The sequence below is a fragment of the Oncorhynchus masou genome, chromosome 19 (genome assembly GCF_036934945.1).
Source record: "Oncorhynchus masou masou isolate Uvic2021 chromosome 19, UVic_Omas_1.1, whole genome shotgun sequence".
Lineage (NCBI taxonomy): Eukaryota > Metazoa > Chordata > Actinopteri > Salmoniformes > Salmonidae > Oncorhynchus > Oncorhynchus masou.
In genome coordinates, this window is record NC_088230.1 from 12,744,495 (window position 1) to 12,763,628 (window position 19,134).

At 43.0% G+C, this 19,134-nt stretch overlaps 1 protein-coding gene across 6 annotated transcripts in view; it reads right to left on the reverse strand.

The window, feature by feature from the left end:
- The window catches only part of LOC135505824 (neurexin-3b-like), a 450,362-nt gene that overhangs the window by 68,381 nt on the left and 362,847 nt on the right, over positions 1–19,134 (reverse strand). For 5 of the 6 annotated variants that reach the window (XM_064924997.1, XM_064924996.1, XM_064924994.1 and 2 more), the window contains one exon: positions 493–664. In XM_064924997.1, coding sequence (XP_064781069.1) covers positions 493–664 — 172 coding nt within the window. Of the gene's footprint in view, positions 1–469; positions 665–19,134 lie in introns of all 6 variants that reach the window. The other variant, XM_064924993.1, reaches the window with a different exon arrangement.

Genomic DNA, 19,134 nt, shown 5'->3' on the forward strand with positions numbered 1-19,134 from the left:
AATGGGCAGAGCGAATAAACAGTTCACATCTGTTCACACTTCAGTAAATTGTAGTGCTTGGCAGGATAGTAAAGTGTCCATCGGCCCACCGAGGGGGAGACTTGCTTGGCCTGCATACTCATGCTGTTATTCTGACTTAACATCCTTGTCAGTTGGCCTTTGTAAACAGGTGATGTCCAGTGGGTCTAACAGAGGTCTACCCTTCACATTACCACTTGTTCCCAATTCAATCCCCAACCCTTCTCATTGGCTCTAACCCTGTGATATTTGCAGATCTGTAAGGTATAAGCAATATGGTGGAATCTCCACCAACACTGCTTAAACCTATTCAGAGCCCTCAGATCTTCAAACATCAAAGGGTTTGGGCCAAGAGGAAAGGGTAGTGAGTGAATTGGGACTGATTTTCTCATCAACACAAGCCAACAAGTTCAACGGTCAGAGATCCTAGGTCAAATTGAGTGTAACAGACGCCAGATGGTGATTGGTGGGTACCTGTGGGGAAGTGTTCGTTGATTGGCCAGTTGTCCACCTGCAGAGTGGCGTTGCCCCCATTCCTGGTGAAGCGCACCAGGTGGTACTTCCCGTCGTTGATCGTCATGGTTACCTCCTTCACACTGATGTCTGATGTACCAATGTTGAAGGTCACGCCCACCTTGCCTTCCGTCTGAAAGAAAAGGGAAGAAGAAACAGAAATGTATTAAAAGACATCAACAACTTTCAGGCAACCCGGAAGAGAAACAAGCAGCAGGTTTGAGAGGATCAGTTTTAGGAAGAGGGTGGAGAATCATTACTCTTGATCACATAATAGTGAGTAGATATTTGGGATGCAAGTTGATTTGTAGATCAGTGTAGTCTGATTGCAAACACACACAACAAACAGGCATTTATAACCAGTATCAACCATTTCCTTCCACAGGCAGTCTTCAGGTTGATCATTTATATTTTCCTATTGGTAAAACATTTCAATATGATATACGCCACATATAGAATAGCAGAGATTAGCAGAACAGTACCATCTTCATTTCCTGGCTTAGAACCAATTCCACGATGAGCTTCAATCAAATCATCTTCATTGCATTTGTAATGCAGTGATACCAAGACCAGGAATCAAGATGTTTGCAGAAGCTGTAAACTGATTGCAGGGTTTGATTCAATGAGGCTGGGCCAACTTTATATAGCCTGGACTATACAACAGTAACCCAAACAGTTGAACAACAGAGTTCTACATTACCTTGTTAACCCAGGTCTCCCCCTATCCTCTTTCTGAGCTCATATTAATCACATTGGAGCCATCTATTGGACATGTATTCGACTGTAGGTTGTGTGTTAGTACAGACACGCTAACAAAGCCACTCATTCCAATGTCCATACCACTAATATGCAATCTACGAAAAAAAGGGTTACAAAATGGTTCTTTGTGGAAAGGGTTCTACCTGGAACCCAAAAGGGTTCTTCCATGAGAACAGCCGAAGAAGCCTTTTAGGTTCTACGGAAGGTTGAACCTTTTTTCCTAAGGGTGTAGACCCCAAAGGTAGGCAATATAGTTGGTAGCTGTACTACCTAGCCTTACAGTTCATTAAACTGTTTGCATTTGTTGAGAGTTAGCTGTAACAGAACGGTCAGTCACTTAATGATGAGTAATGTTCTGTCGAACGCCAGGACATATGCCTCTCCCTCCCCAATCACATATGTAGCAGCACATATGTTTTTTTTATCGGCAAAGTTAGTGGTGTTATATCACTCAAAGTGTGTGGGAGAGAGAGAGAGAGAGAGAGAGAAAGAGACCGAGAGAGAGAGAGAGGCAGAGAGAGAGAGAGAGGCAAATAACAACCTCATTGGTTTCTCACCGCAACTTACTTTCTCGCCAACTTGCTAATTTTAAACAACCTGCCAACGTGTTTGATAGGAGCTGCTTGGGTATGCATGGGAACGTAGGCGTTACATGGAAAATGTTTTAAAGAGAGACAAGGATGGCGAGAGAAAGAGAGAGACAGAGAGCACGAGAGAGAGTGAGAGAGATAAAAGATTGAGAGATGGAGTTAGAGAGAGATCGAGAGAGAGGGGTAAAGAGGAAGAGAGAGAGTGATGGAGAGAGAGAGAGATACTAAGAGAAAGAGTGGGGGTGTAAGAGAAAGAGTAGGGGTGGAAGGGTACAATGTTTTCCATGTCATTTGTCTTAATCCCCTCTGGGAATGGTTGTGTAATTACCTGCTTTAAAGGCCCAGAGCCAAGGGGACATTTCTCACAACACAGCCGTGTGTGTGTGTGTGTGTGTGTGTGTGTGTGTGTGTGTGTGTGTGTGTGTGTGTGTGTGTGTGTGTGTGTGTGTGTGTGTGTGTGTGTGTGTGTGTGTGTGTGTGTGTGTGTGAGTGCGTGCATGCGAGCGTGGGTGCATGTGTGTGTACATGATGCACTGACCCACCGGGCTGATGACACGATGTGTTAATGGATCAGTGAAGAGATAAGAGCTAGTGAATCAGGATATACGATAGTGTGTGTGTGTGTGTGTGTGTGTGTGTGTGTGTGTGTGTGTGTGTTATAGCGCACTACTTAACAATGGCCACTGCTACTTCATACCATTAACTAACCCTTGACATTGTTGTTAACCCCTTGCTATTGCCTGCTACCACTAAACACCCAACACCTTTTAATTGAATTGAAAACACCACAGTGGCAATACCTGACATTCAGTGAAAACACTGAGGAAGTCAGCATCCATTCTAGGACAGTGTACAGTCTACCATCTAGCCAAATGTAAAAAATGGAGCTGGATCATCAGCTTTGACTTTCTGAAAGGAGACGAAACTCGAGATGAAACATCTTGATAAAGGTTGCAGGCCTAGTTAGTTTCCCTTCCATGCAAAGTATTTCAAAAGGACTGCCTTGAAGGTCCTTGAGAGGCTCTCGCCCTTTGCTAACAAAAAGGTAGCTGTTTTACTCTGTATGTATTTCAGTACCAAGACCAACCCAGTACACTGTCCAAATAGCACATTATGTTCTCTCATGTTTGGAGGAGTTGTCTACAAAACCACAAGAGTACCCTAGTATATCTCTAGTCCATGCACCCACAGTCTCACACAGTCTGACACACAGGAGGTTGGTGGCACCTTAATTGGGGAGGACGGGCTCGTGGTAATGGTTGGAGCGCCATTCCATTGGCGCCGTTCCAGACATTATTATGAGCCGTCCTCCCCTCAGCAGCCTCCACTGGTCTGACACAGAATCTCAAACATTGCGTGCTAAAATACACTCAGTCCTGTGATGAAAGAAAAAGGCACACTGCTCTTTCTCTCTCTCTCGCTCTCTCTTTCTCTCGCTCTCTCGCTCTCTCGCTCTCCACTTGAACAATCTTCCATCTCAGCTGATAATGCAGTAGGAAGTGAGTTAAACATGGGAAATGCATCTCCTAAAAGTGCCAGGTCGTTCTCGAGGAGACATGAACATGAACTCTGCAGCATGGCCAGTTAACTCCCAATCTGATCGTAAGAGCTTCTATTAATTACTGAAGCCAAGGTTCAAACCAAGCTTTGAACTGGAAGTTTAAACATCAACTTCATTCCAGTGCATTGACAGAACACTATGGTTTTCTGAATATCGAATAATGGACTAACTTTCCCAAAAAGAGAAAATGTGTAGATGAAAGCAAAACACTATACTGTACATCCCCATTTACTCTGACCTTCAAATCAACTGGCAGACCATCTGTCCCCCACAATGCCAAGTCAAATGCAGTGCTGAGCGATTAGTGCTTTTTAAGTTTGGTTTCGGATTTGATTATTTTTGTAGACATTACATGTCATCTATTCTTTATAGTGCTGCTGCCTATGCTGTCTGACAAAATCACTATTTTAGTAGTTCTTCAAAGTAAATAAAGCCTACTTTTATGACTGCTGAATACCAACTATGAATCACTCACACCATGTATTTTCAGCTAGAGATACCTAGCGAAGCAACTGCTCTCTATCCCTCCCCATCAGGCATTCTTCTGTTTCTTTTATGTAGCGGGTGTAAAAGAGAACCAGACTGGGCAAGTAGGCGTGGTGAATTAGTTGTTTCAAAAAATGAAAAATAACCAACATTTCGTTGTTTTGCTCAGCACTCACGCTACTCCCTTTACAAATATCTACAAACAACGACAGATCACAGCCACCGCTGTAAACAATAACAACAGACACAGTGCAACAGTGTCCCAGGGCACGGTGGATTCAGCTCTCTGTGGTGCTCAAAGCCCCGCACACACACACACACACCGCTGTCCAGCGGCCAACCACCTGACCGCCTGCCCTCCCTCCACTGCCACGGCGAACGCTGTGATTGACATTTCCAATTACATTCTTTATTGGCCTGTCAGTCGCTGGGCGGGACAGCCCTTCATTGTCTCTTAAGGAAGGGAAGGGATGGCTATTGGTCTCCCAGTAAAAGATGATGACCCCCCCCCCACCGATATTCCTGCACTAGAAAATAAATACATGAGGTGGAAGGAGAATCACACATACACACACAATCCTGCCTAACAAAGCATAACCTTGCATTGAGCCCTAATCCATACCATCACACTGCAGCAATAAACAGCAGAGACAAGAGGCTTCAATCTCCCTGAACTGTCACAACACAACAGAACACATCAGACGACAACACAACACGCTACTGTTATACTGTTATCTCCTGTGGTGATTTGTTAAAACGCTGTTATGCTCATAGATAATATACACACTGTGATTCCTACCACCAGCACTGACTGGTCCTCTCCTCCAAGGTTCGACTACCTGCCTGCCACTAAACCATTGGTCATTTTAACACTGTATTTTGGACCTATGGAGATGCGAGACAGCGTTGGCAGCACAAAGCCACGGGAGATCGGGGGGGGGGGGGGTCAGTGTGTGTGTGTGTGTGTGTGTGTGTGTGTGAGAGTGTGTGTGTGAGAGTGTGTGTGTGTGTGTGTGTGTGTGTGTGTGTGTGTGTGTGTGTGTGTGTGTGTGTGTGTGTGTGTGTGTGTCAGTAAGTGATGGAGGTGCGGGTAAGTAAGACTGATAAAACAAAAACACGGTTACGGTCAGAGAAGAGCAGCACATGAAGAGCTCTGCTCCGCCACCAAGTGCCCGGTCCCACGTGGTCCCTCCACATACTGACACTGGTAATCAGAACCACAATCCAATTCACCCGGCCTCCGATCAATGCCTTCAGCACAAGCAGCGCCCCTAGGCAGCCAATCACTCAGAGCAGCACAGCAGCCTGACTCTCCAGGCCTCTCGGAGCCCTCTCCAGGCCCGTAACACAGACAGCATTCACATCACAGCCCTGCCAGACAGATATACAATAGACTACATTCCCTAGATGGGGAATTGGTCATTTTGCTAAAGCATCAATATATCCAGGACTCTCCAGGCCATAGACATATCACAGCCCAGACTGTCACTATACAAAGATGGGTATTATTCCAATAGACTCCATCCTCTAGGATGGTGAACGGTCATTTTGTTGAAGCCGAGAGCAGATGTTGCATGTCTATAGGCCTGCAACTGTAGCCCCCACACTATGGAAGACATATAGGACAGGATTTTGCATTTACAAATACACAAAGTGTGATTACTACCTCTAAGGGTTTCGAGGTTGAGTTAGTCACCTCATACAAGTACTTGGGAGTATGGCTAGATGGTACACTGTCCTTCTCTCAGCAAATATCAAAGCTGCAGGCTAAAGTTAAATCTAGACTTGGTTTTATCTATCGTAATCGCTCCTCTTTCACCCCAGCTGGCAAACTAATCCTGATTCAGATGACCATCCTACCCATGCTAGATTACCGAGATGTAATTTATAGATCGGCAGGTAAGGGTGCTCTCGAGAAGCTAGATGTCCTTTACCATTCAGCCATCAGATGTGCTACCAATGCTCCTTAACACATCACTGCACTCTATCCTCCTCTGTGAACTGGTCATCTCTGTATACCCGTCACAAGACCCACTGGTTGATGCTTATTTATAAAACCCTCTTAGGCCTCACTTCCTGCCTGAGAAACCTACTGCAGCCTTCATCCTCCACATACAACACCCGTTCTGCCAGTCACATTCTGTTAAAGGTCCCCAAAGCACATGCATCCCTGGGTAGCTCCTCTTTTCAGTTCGTTAGTAGCGACTGGAAGTAGCGACTGGAAGGAGCTGCAACAAACACTAAACTGGACAGTTTTATCTCCATCTCTTCAATCAAAGACTCAACCATGGACACTCTTACTGACAGTTGTGGCTACTTTGCATGATGTATTGTTGTCTCTACTTTCTTGACTTTGTGCTGTTGACTGTGCCCAATACTGTTTGTGCCATGTTTTGTGCAGTTACCATGTTGTGCTGATGCCATGTTGTGTTGCTACCATGTTGTTGTCATGTGGTGTTGCTACCATGCTGTGTTGTCATGTGCTGCTGTCATGCTATGTTGTTGTCTTAGGTCTCTCTTTGTATAGTGTTGTGGTGTCTCTCTTTATGTAGTGTTGTGGTGTCTCTCCTTATGTAGTGTTGTGGTGTCTCTCTTTATGTAGTGCTGTGGTGTCTCTCTTTATGTAGTGTTGTGGTGTCTCTCTTTATGTAGTGTTGTCTCTCTTTATGTAGTGTTGTGGTGTCTCTCTTTATGTAGTGTTGTAGTGTCTCTCTTTATGTAGTGGTGTAGTGTCTCTCTTTTTATGTAGTGTTGTGTAGTGTTGTCTCTCTTTATGTAGTGTTGTGGTGTCTCTCTTTATTTATGTAGTGTTGTGGTGTCTCTCTTTATGTAGTGTTGTCTCTCTTTATGTAGTGTTGTGGTGTCTCGTCTCTTTATGTAGTGTTGTGTCTCTTTTTATGTCTCTCTTTATGTGTTGTCTCTCTTTATGTAGTGTTGTCTCTCTTTATGTAGTGTTGTGGTGTCTCTCTTTATGTAGTGTGGTGGTGTCTCTCTTTATGTAGTGTTGTCTCTCTTTATGTAGTGTGGTCTCTCTTTATGTAGTGTTGTAGTGTCTCTCTTTATGTAGTGTTTTAGTGTTGTCTCTCTTTATGTAGTGTGTCTCTCTTTATGTGTGTTGTGGTGTCTCTCTTTATGTAGTGTTGTGGTGTCTCTCTTTATGCTGTGGTGTCTCTCTTTATGTAGTGTAGTGTTGTGGTTGTCTCTCTTTATGTAGTTTTGTGGTGTCTTTATGTAGTGTTGTGGTGTCTCTTTATGTAGTGTTGTCTCTCTTTTGTACTGTTGTCTCTTTATGTAGTGTTGTGGTGTCTCGCTTTATGTAGTGTTGTGGTGTCTCTCTTTATTAGTGTTGTCTCTCTTATGTAGTTTGTGGTGTCTCTCTTTATGTAGTATGTAGTTGTCTCTCTTTATGTAGTGTTGTGTGTGGTGTCTCTCTTTATGTAGTGTTGTGGTGTCTCTTTATGTAGTGTTGTCTCTCTTTATGTAGTGTTGTGTGTCTCTTTTTATGTAGTGGTGTAGTTTTGTGTCTCTCTTTATGTAGTGTTTTAGTGTCTCTCTTTATGTCTCTCTTTATGTAGTGTTGTGGTGTCTCTCTTTATGTAGTGTTGTGGTGTCTCTCTTTATGTATGTAGTGTAGTGTTGTGGTGTCTCTCTTTATGTAGTGTTGTGGTGTCTCTCTTTATGTAGTGTTGTCTCTCTTTATGTAGTGTTGTGGTGTCTCTCTTTATGTAGTGTTGTGGTGTCTCTCTTTATGTAGTGTTGTGTGTCTCTCTTTATGTAGTGTCTCTCTTTATGTAGTGTTGTGGTGTGTTGTCTGTGTAGTGTCTCTCTTTATGTAGTGTTGTGGTGTCTCTCTTTATGTAGTGTGGTGTCTCGCGTTACGTAGTGTTGTGGTGTCTCTTCATGTAGTGTTGTGGTTTCATGTAGTGTTGTCTCTCTTTATGTAGTGTTGTAGTGTTGTCTTCATGTAGTGTTGTGGTGTCTTTATGTAGTGTTGTGGTGTCTCTTTATGTAGTGTTGTGGTGTCTCTCTTTATCTTCTTTATGTAGTGTTGTAGTGTCTCTCTTTATGTATGTTGTAGTGTTGTTGTCTCTCTTTATGTAGTGTTGTGGTCTCTCTTTATGTAGTAGTGTTGTAGTGTCTCTCTTTTATGTATGTAGTGTTGTGGTGTCTCTCTCTTTATGTAGTGTTGTAGTGTTGTGTCTCTCTTTATGTAGTGTCTCTCTTTACGTAGTGATGTGTTGTCTCTCTTTATGTAGTGTTGTGGTGTCTCTCTTTATGTAGTGTCTCTCTTTATGTAGTGTCTCTCTTTATGTGGTGTTGTCTCTCTTTATGTAGTGTTGTAGTGTCTCTCTTTATGTAGTGTTGTCTCTCTTTATGTAGTGTTGTAGTGTCTCTCTTTATGTAGTGTTGTAGTGTCTCTCTTTATGTAGTGTTGGTGTAGTGTGTCTCTCTTTGTTGTAGTGTCTCTCTTTATGTAGTGTTGTAGTGTCTCTCTTTATGTAGTGTAGTGTCTCTCTTTATGTAGTGTTGTCTCTCTTTATGTAGTGTTGTCTCTCTTTATGTAGTGTTGTAGTGTCTCGCTTTATGTAGTGTTGTGGTGTCTCGCTTTATGTAGTGCTGTGGTGTCTCTCTTTATGTAGTCGTGTGGTGTCTCTCTTTATGTAGTGTTGTGGTGTCTCTATGTAGTGTTGTGGTGCCTCTCTTTATGTAGTGTTGTCTCTCTTTATGTAGTTTTGTGGTGTCTCGCTTTATGTAGTGTTGTGGTGTCTCGCTTTATGTAGTGTTGTCTCTCTTTATGTAGTGTTGTCTCTCTTTATGTAGTGTTGTGGTGTCTCGCTTTATGTAGTGTTGTGGTGTCTCTCTTTATGTAGTGGTGTAGTGTCTCTCTTTATGTAGTGTTGTGGTGTCTCTCTTTATGTAGTGTTGTGGTGTCTCTCTTTATGTAGTGTTGTGGTGTCTCTCTTTATGTAGTGTTGTGGTGTCTCTCTTTACGTAGTGTTGTGGTGTCTCTCTTTACGTAGCGTTGTGGTGTCTCTCTTTACGTAGTGCTGTGGTGTCTCTCTTTACGTAGTGCTGTGGTGTCTCTCTTTATGTAGTGTTGTGGTGTCTCTCTTTATGTAGTGTTGTGGTGTCTCTCTTTATGTAGTGTTGTGGTGTCTCTCTTTATGTAGTGTTGTGGTGTCTCTCTTTATGTAGTGTTGTGGTGTCTCTCTTTATGTAGTGTTGTGGTGTCTCTCTTTATGTAGTGTTGTGGTGTCTCTCTTTATGTAGTGTTGTGATGTCTCTCTTTATGTAGTGTTGTGGTGTCTCTCTTTATGTAGTGTTGTGGTGTCTCTCTTTATGTAGTGTTGTGGTGTCTCTCTTTACGTAGTGATGTGTTGTCTCTCTTTACGTAGTGATGTGTTGTCTCTCTTTATGTAGTGTTGTGGTGTCTCTCTTTATGTAGTGTTGTGGTGTCTCTCTTTATGTAGTGTTGTTGTGTCTCTCTTTACGTAGTGATGTGTTGTCTCTCTTTATGTAGTGATGTGTTGTCTCTCTTTATGTAGTGTTGTGGTGTCTCTCTTTATGTAGTGTTGTGGTGTCTCTCTTTATGTAGTGTTGTTGTGTCTCTCTTTACGTAGTGATGTGTTGTCTCTCTTTACGTAGTGATGTGTTGTCTCTCTTTATGTAGTCTTGTGGTGTCTCTCTTTATGTAGTGTTGTGGTGTCTCTCTTTATGTAGTGTTGTTGTGTCTCTCTTTACGTAGTGATGTGTTGTCTCTCTTTATGTAGTGTTGTGGTGTCTCTCTTTATGTAGTGTTGTGGTGTTTTGCTTTATGTAGTGTTGTGGTGTCTCTCTTTACGTAGTGATGTGTTGTCTCTCTTTACGTAGTTTTGTGGTGTCTCTTGTCGTGACATGTGTTTTGTCCAATATTATTATTTCATATTTTAGCCCCCGTCCCCGCAGGAGGACTTTGCCTTTTAATAGACCATCATTGCAGATAAGAATTTGTTCTTAACTGACTTGCCTCGTTAAATAAAGGTTAAATAAAACCTTTTTTTTCTAAAAATATATTTTTTTGTGTGTAATGTATTCTTAGTGAAGTGGCTGGTGCATGGAGATTTGTAGCCTACTGAGGTCTCCATTTGTGACCATTTAATGAACGTCTTCTAAACCCACCAAGGTATCACATAGCAAACCCTGTCATACATCCTTAGGATAGTCAGTATTAACATCTGAATTACATCAACTGGCTCTAAGCCAAACTCCCAACTAGGATCCAGAAGATCCAGAGAATCCCGTATCAAACTGTACCATCCCGGTGAGGAAGCTGACATCACATACAACCTCCACCTGACATCATGCAGGGCAGCAGAACTAAAATGAGGGTGTTGTGGTCAGGGCCCACCACACATCAGAACAGTATCAAGGACCACACACAGGGTTTGTCCCAAATGCCACCCTATTCCCTGTGCAGTGCACTACATTCGACCAGGTCCAATAGGGAATAATAGGTTGCCATTTTGGGAGGTATTCAGAGAGCGGTACAGGGAAGTAGGTCGATGTGAAGATTGAGGACGAACATGTGATGGATGATTGATGCTCATGGCCTTCACAACAACAAGACATTTATCTGAGGTAATTGACAGAGATAACTCGAAGATGACAGGACCATTTGTAGCATCCCGGCGATGAGTGTAGGGTGAATTATTTCCTGTGATGACATTATCCTATGGCCTACTCTGCTCTGTGTCCTTGGTAATAGTGTCCATGGCAACTCCATTGTCTAGGTCAATGAGGATGATGCAGTAAAACTCTGATCATCTTTATCATTCCTGAAATTTCAAGACTCAATAAGACTCCCGAAATTGAACCAAACTTAGCCGCACCTGAATTCAAATTCAAAGGGATTTGAGTTCTTCAGGTTCATTCTACACCCCCAAAAGTTCCTAAAATATTCACACAGGAGAAGCAGGAACGAAGGAACAGATCCACTCCACGGTAAGGAAAAGAACAAAATGTCCTCTTTACTTAATACAGCCTGGTAATTGATTAGCTAATGCCTAGAAGTCCATTAGCAGAGTGTGTTAAATGCTCAGGAGTGCCAGTCAACGTTAGCCTCTAACCCCGGCTAGTCTACATAAAAAAAACACATCAGTGAATATTTAATTTAAACATGAGCAGGAAGCAGCGTTGTGAAAGGTAATGGCTTAGACACTCTCTCCAGGCTCAATGTCAAAGGAAGGCAGAGACCTGCTCCTCTTTGATCCTCCTATGACTTCAGCAGGGTCAGCTTTGTGCATTATTTATACACACACACACACACACACAGACACACAGACACACAGACACACACAGACACACACAGTAATTGTCCCAGACACTAATGGTGGAGGGCCTGGTGAAAACATTTGTCAATGCTACCCCAGAGACGATGATATCACTTTCATCTAGGTCGGTGTCGTCAGGATGAAACACTCACTGGTCTTAATCATCCCAAATATGTTGTCCTCTCTCTGGCTTAGAGTGCTCAAGTTTGGAGTACAGGTGCTCGAGGAGTTTGAAATGATACTGCTCTCCATAATGTACAGTACATACCAACATGTACGTCTTTGACAATTGAGACTACACAAAGTCCAGACTGATAGGAAATGACCCACAGCACGACCCACCCAGTACTTTAGTCCTGCTATTTTATGCACATTTCCAAAGCATTTTCCATTTTCAAATGTTTTTCCTGCTTAGCTGTAATGGCTGTAGGGATTATTACGGACACGGCAAAACTACACAAAAAAAAACCAGAAACCTAGTAAAACAACCCCGTCAGTGATGAATCTCTACTGCTGTCCGGCCCAGACCTGCTCTCCATCTCTCATTATTAGAATGCAGAATGCACCGCTGACACGCACGCACACACACACACACCACACCAATACAATGTAGAATGCACCGTCAACACAGTAATCAGGCCGAATGCAAGCGCGGTTTGGCTCGACGGACCACACAGCACACGAGTTCTGCATCCATCCATCTGCATCCATCCATCTGCATCCATCCATCTGCATCCATCCATCTGCATCCATCCATCTGCATCCACCCATCTGCATCTATCCATCTGCATCCATCCATCTGCATCCAGCCATCTGCATTTTCCCATCTGCATCCAACCATCTGCATCCATCGTTATTCATGGCAACATTAACTCCAACAAAAGACAGGAACCATCTATTAAATATTAATACAAACAATTGGACTGATGTTTAGGAGGCCTCTGTGTTCAATTATGAGTTTTATTTCATCCTTTATTTCCATTAAGCCACAGTGGGTCTACTGGTCCATTAGGGAGAGCAGGAATTCGGCGGAGAGACACACACAGACACACACACCACACACAGTGAGTGCCTGGGCTGTGAACCTCACACAGCGCTGCTTGGATCTAACACGTGGCCAGCACGACAGGAACTCATTAAAAAAAACACTAAATAGGATTTGTGCTCGATGGAATACAGTGCTGTGAAAGACCATTAGGAACCTGGCTAATGAAATTGAAACAGCTTGGTGATCAAATTAGAATCTGTTCGGTAGATATTTAATTTAACGTGCTGGTGAATTCGAAACACTTTTAATTTGGGTCTCCCATTTGAAATTGCGCGCCATAAATCAAAGACTAAATTCATAGGGTTTCTCTCTCTCGTTCCCTTGATTTTCTCTCAAATGAATAGGAACAACCTCGTGAATTAAAGTCTGTAGAAAACAAAACAACTATTAGGGCATGAGAAGGAGTCCCCACTGTAGCTATACTTAGAAAGTGTTAGCCTTTCTAACCCAGAACTAAAATCCCAGACCTTCATCAGGCATCAGGCAAAGGAATACACTCATATCTTTACAAATGAACAACTGTGGACACCTGGATTGTAAAACACTTGCACATTATTATAAAAAAATTATTCAACCTCTGTCGAGTTGGTTGTTGATCATTGCTAGACGGCCATTTTCAAGTCTTGTAATAGCTTTTCAAGCTGATTTAAGTCAAAACGGTAACTAGGCAATTCAGGAACATTCTATGTCGTCTAAGTAAGCAACTCCAGTGTGTATTTGGTCTTGTGTTTTAGGTTATTGTACTGTTGAAAGGGGAATTTGTCTCCTGGTGTCACGATCGTCGTTAGAATCATCAGACCAAGGTGCAGCGTGATATGGTTCCCACATATTTATTAGTGAAACGCACAAAACAATAAAGACAGAACGAAACGTGAAGTCAGTGAAGTGCCAACAGGCAACTAAACATAAACAAGATCCCACAAACATAGGTGGGAAAAATAACTTAAATATGATCCCCAATTAGAGACAACGATTACCAGCGGCCTCTAATTGGGACTCATACAAAACACCAACATAGAAAAGAAACTAGAACACAACATAGACATAGAAATACTAGATCGCCCCCTATTCACGCCCTGACCTATTATACCATAGAGAAAAAATGGCTCTCTATGGTCAAGGCGTGACACCTGGAGTCCGTTGGAAAGCAGACTGAACCAGGTTTTCCTCTAGCGTTTTGCCGTTGCTTAGCTCTATTCCATTTATTTTTTATCCTGGTCCTTGCCGATGACAAGCATACCCATAACCTGATGGAGCCACCACCATGCTTGACAATAAGAAGAGTGGTACTCGGTGATGTGTTGTATTTGTGTTGTATTCATGATATAAAGTTAATTTCTTTGCCATATTTTTTGCAGTTTTACTTTAGTGCCTTATTGCAAACAGGATGCATGTTTTGGAATATTTGTATTCTGTACAGGCTTCCTTCTTTTCACTCTGTCATTTAGGTTAGTATTGTGGCGTAACCACAATGTTGTTGGTCCATCCTCAGTTTTCTTCTATCAAAAAGCCATTCAACTCTGTAACTGTTCTAGAGTCACCATTGGCCTGTGAGTTATGAGATGCCTGTATCTATGTAGTGACTGGGTGTATTGATACACCATCCAACGTGTAATTAATAACTTCACCATGCTCAAAGTGATATTCAATGTCTGCTTTTTTTTAACCATCTACCAATAGGTGCCCTTCTTTGTGAGACATTGGAAACTCTACCTGGTCTTTGTGGTTAAATCTTTGCTTCTAATGTACTGCTCGACTGAGGGACCTTACAGATAATTGTATGTGTGGGCTACAGAGATGATGTAGTCATTCAAACATAATGTGCAAATACTTTCTGAAGGCAGTGTATGTGCTATTTCAGAGAGAATACCATCAGTCACTTTGGCAAATGCATTGTTCCTGCCAGCTCTTACAGGAGAGGAAATAGCTATGAATTGAAGCACAAGACACTCCAGCCTGTTTGAAGAAGTACCATGTAACAACAGTAAATGTAATAACTTTTGGATTTAATTACTTGCCGGTAAATGTATTAAAATGTTGAACAGTTAATGTAATAACTTTTTCCGGTAAATGTAATAAGCTATTACATTAACCGGTGGTTATCACAGTAACCAAAAGGTTGCTAGATCGAAACCCCGAGCTGACAAGGTAAAAATCTGTTGTTCTGCCCCTGAACAAGGCAGTTAACTCACTGTTCCTAGGCCGTCATTGTAAATAAGAATTTGATCTTAACTGACGTGCCTAGTTAAATAAAGTTTATATAAATACACATTTAAAAAAATCACTAACCGGTGTGTAACAACTGTATGAATAATGTAAGAACTCCAACCAATCATTTAATAACTTAACAAAATATATATTTTTTTATGTACTACTTGGCTCAATTAGGCCCTAGTGTTAAATATAGAATCTGCAATAGTTCCCAGCAAACAATAATGAGTTATGAGGACATCCATGGGACCTCAGAAAATGGTCGCCTAAAATTGTCCGGATGTTGTGTCATGGTCTCTTAGGGGCGACATCCAACATTCAACACATGCATGACAACAAAAAGTTCTCTCAAACGGACTGTCTCAGAAAGGGAGAGTCCAGAGTCTCTACGTATCTTCATGTTTTTTCATACGAACGATGGTGATCAGAGGCAGAAACACATAATAGATCACCACTAAAAAAAGCGCAATAACAGGAACCGGCAGCACTGAGATTCCAGCAATTCAATGTAATCAAGTGGACAGAAGACACCCCGAGTAACAGCTCCAGAGATCCTTTACTCCCCCAGTGCAGATGGAGACAGAGCCAGGAGCAGCTTTGGGATTCGGCTGCCTGCCTTTGAACATCAAGCATCAATTGGATGAGCACTCACAGGGAGAGAGAGGGGAAGAGACAGACTCCCATCTTCCCATCTGCTTACTCACATATTTAGGCAAGCTCCGTCTTCTAGCATAGCCACACGCATGCAAACAATGGCCTTTAGTAGTGGCACGTGTAAGGCCAATGTTAGCTCGCATCGATATCGTTAGTGACGCCGCTAACTGTAGATAGCACCTACACAATAACAGCTGAATGGCTAATGCTAAAAAGCGAATGCTGTTCCTTGGCTGAGAGTGTATTCCAACAAGGGTTTAGGCCAGGCATGCAGAGTATGCTAAATACCTTTGGAGGAAGGGGGAAGCTGGGAGGAAGGGGGGTTTATGGTGATGATATGTAGACTTGATGTGGCAGACAGGATAAGGTCTTTGTAGCTCACCCACCAGTGGGCAGACATATGTGGATATTCCTGCCAAGGGCTCAGGGAGAGATAGATAGCACAAACATAGTTGTCAGGGAGTCTATCAGTGGTCTGGTTTAACCACTTAGTGATAAACACTTAGCCACCTTCCACTTCACCTACAGAGGTGTGAGACACAGGCTGGGAAGAGCCAGGGCAGACATCTAGTGAATCTGACGAACATATCAAGACTGTTTCAAGGACAGCCTTTTTTTCCATCTATGTAACATTGCAAAAATCAGAAACTTTCTGTCCAAAAATGAATCCATGCTTTTGTCACGTCTAGGTTAGACTACTGCAATGCTCTACTTTCCTGCTACCCGGATAAAGCAGTAAATATACTTCAGTTAGTGCTAAACACAGCTGCTAGAATCTTGACTAGAACCCCAAAAATGTGATCATATTACTCCAGTGCTTGTCTCTACAGTCTCTCTTTTTTTCTTTACTTCTTTCTCCCTCTTGGAGGACCTGAGCCCTAGGACCATGCCTCAGGACTACCTGGCCTGATGATTCCTTGCTGTCCCCAGTCCATATGGCCGTGCTGCTGCTCCAGTTTCAACTGTTCTGCCTGCGGCTATGGAACCCTGACCTGTTCACTGGACCTGCTACCTGTCCAATACCTGCTGTTTTCAACTCTCTAGACAGCAGGAGCGGTAGATATACTCTGAATGATTGGCTATGAAAATCCAACTGACATTTACTCCTGAGGTGCTGACCTGTTGCACCCTCGACAACCACTGGGATTATTATTATTTGACCCTGCTGGTCATCTATGAACATTTGAACATCCAGAAGAGGACTGGCCACCCATCATAGCCTGGTTCCTCTCTAGGTTTCTTCCGGGGGTCTGGACTTTCTAGGTAGTTTTTCCTAGCCACCGTGCATCTACACCTGCATTGCTAGCTGTTTGGGGTTTTAGGCTGGGTTTCTATACAGCACTTTGTGACATCAGCTGATGTAAGAAGGGCTTTATAAATACATTTGATTGATTGATTGATTGATTGATCTGCACTGGGGGAGTGGAGGATCTCTGCAGCTGTTACTCAGGGTGTCTGCTGTTCACTTGATTATATTAAACTGCTGGAATCTCAGTGCTGCTGGTTCTTGTTTTTGTGCTTTGTTCGTATTAACAAACGTGAAGATACGTTGAGACTTGCGTGGAAAGAATGACAGAGTAGCGATCATGGCTGTAGTACATAGGTTACTGATCTCTTGATCTCACGGTCTTAAAGCCACATGTTCACTGGTTCGAGTCCCTCCTGAATTTGCTTTCAGAAGCGTTATCAAACTAGAGCATTGAAAGTGTAGTTAGTTTTTGCACAGAAAACTATTACTTTAAGATAGAATATGAGTTAACTCCCGCTATAACATAGACTCGTACCAAGGCAGATCATTTTAATTCAACCCAATTTCATGGCTGATTAACTCCAGATTCATACTGTATTATGTAGTCTTGCACTAGTAAAGTCAGAGTTTAACTGCTTACTGCAGTGCGGATCAGAGTCATTATGGGCCGTATACACTGAGTAGAAAACATTAAGAACACCTGCTATTTCCATGACGAAGACTGAACAGGTGAATCCAGGTGAAAGCTAGGATCCCTTATTGATGTCACCTGTTAAATCCACTTCAATCAGCGTAGATGAAGGGGAGGAGACAGGTTAAAGAATATATTTTTTAAGCCTTTAGACAATTGAGACATTGTGTATGTGTGCCATTCAGAGGGTGAATGGGCAAGACAAAATATTTAAGTGCCTTTGAACGTGGTATGGTAGTAGGCGCCAAGCGCAACGGTTTGAGTGTGTCAAGAACAGCAGCACTGCTTGGTTTTTCATGCTCAACAGTTTCCTGTGTGTTTCAATAATGGTCCACCACCCAAAGATCATCCAGCCAATGGCAGGCCAGTGGTCAAAAACAGGTCATTGATGAAATGGACAATGGAGGCTGATGCTAATTGTGCAGCGCAACAGACAGGCTACAGTTAGTCAACTGACAGTCCAGTACAACATTGGTGCCCAAAGACCCATAAAATAATGCACAACTTGTCGTACCTTAACAAGAATGAGGTATGGCAGACAAGGACCTTACAGAGTTCCACTTCTTTAAGCAAACAACAACAAACTGGGGATTCAGTGGGTTAAGGAACAAAAACACTTGACACTGGAGAGTTGGAAAAACATTGCCTGGTGTGATGAATCCCGGTTCCTGCTGTTTCATGCTGATGGGAGGACTAGGGTATTGTCGTGTCAAAACTGCAGGCTGGTGGTGGTGGTGTGACGGTGTGGGGCACATATGTCAGAGTCAAGGCCCGCGGGCCACATCCGGCCCGCGAGAAGGTTTTTTACGGCCCCTGGGATGATCTTGATTTATTATTAGAACCGGCCCGCAGACCGCAGCAAGCCGGCAGCCCGCAGATCTTTTACACGCACCAATACTACATTTCCCACAATGCAACGGTGACGACATTATGAAACGAAACACGCGGACAAAAACAAGAATATGGACATGGAACAAAGGCTACAAAAGGCAGAGGAATTAAAACGAGGCCTCAAATCTCGACAGGCTCTGTTCAAAAAAGCCAAATCACAAGGCCAGGCTGCTGTCAAGGCCAGTTTTATTTTGGCAGAAGAGATCGCTAAATCAGCCCGGCCATTTACGGAGGGGGATTTCATCAAAAACTGCATGATTAAAGTTTGTGACGAAGTTTGCCCAGAAAAAAGGCAACTCTTTTTAAATGTGAGTCTGAGCAGAAACACCATTGCCGAGAGAGTAGACCAGTTGTCCATCAATCTAAAAGAGCAGCTTGTGAAAAAGGGAAAAGATTTCATTGCATATTCCTTGGCTGTGGATGAGAGCACCGACATTTCTGACATTGCCCAGTTGTCAATTTTCATCCGCGGAGTGGACTCCAGCCTAAGCGTGACAGAGGAGTTTTTGGCTTTACGTCCTATGCATGGCACAACTACGGGGCATGATTTGTATGAAGAGGTGTCAAGATGTGTAAATGAGATGGAGCTGCCTTGGGAAAAACTCGTGGGTTTGACAACCGACGGAGCACCTGCGATGTGTGGACACAGGAGCGGACTGGTGGCGAAGATACGGGAAAAGATGCAAGAGGAAAACGCGACAGGTGAGCTGACAGCTTATCATTGTATCATACACCAGGAAGCGTTGTGCGGTAAAGCCTTGAAAATGGAGCATGTAATGAGCATCATCACGCGCACAGTTAACTTTATCAGAGCCAAAGGTTTGAATCACCGCCAGTTCAAGGCATTTCTGACGGAGTTAGAAACGGAGCATGGTGATTTGCCTTATCACACAGAGGTGCGATGGCTAAGCCAGGGAAAGGTGCTTCAAAGATGGAGCTTCGTGAGGAGATTTGTCTGTTCTTGGACAGCAAAGGGAAAGACACAACACAACTCCGAGACGAAATGTTTCTGTGTGAAATGGCTTTTCTGTGTGACATTACGAGTCATCTGAATGCAATGAACTTGCAGCTGCAGGGTCGGGATCATGTCATCTCTGATATGTACAGTACAGTGAAGGCATTTAAAACCAAACTGACTCTGTGGGAGACGCAG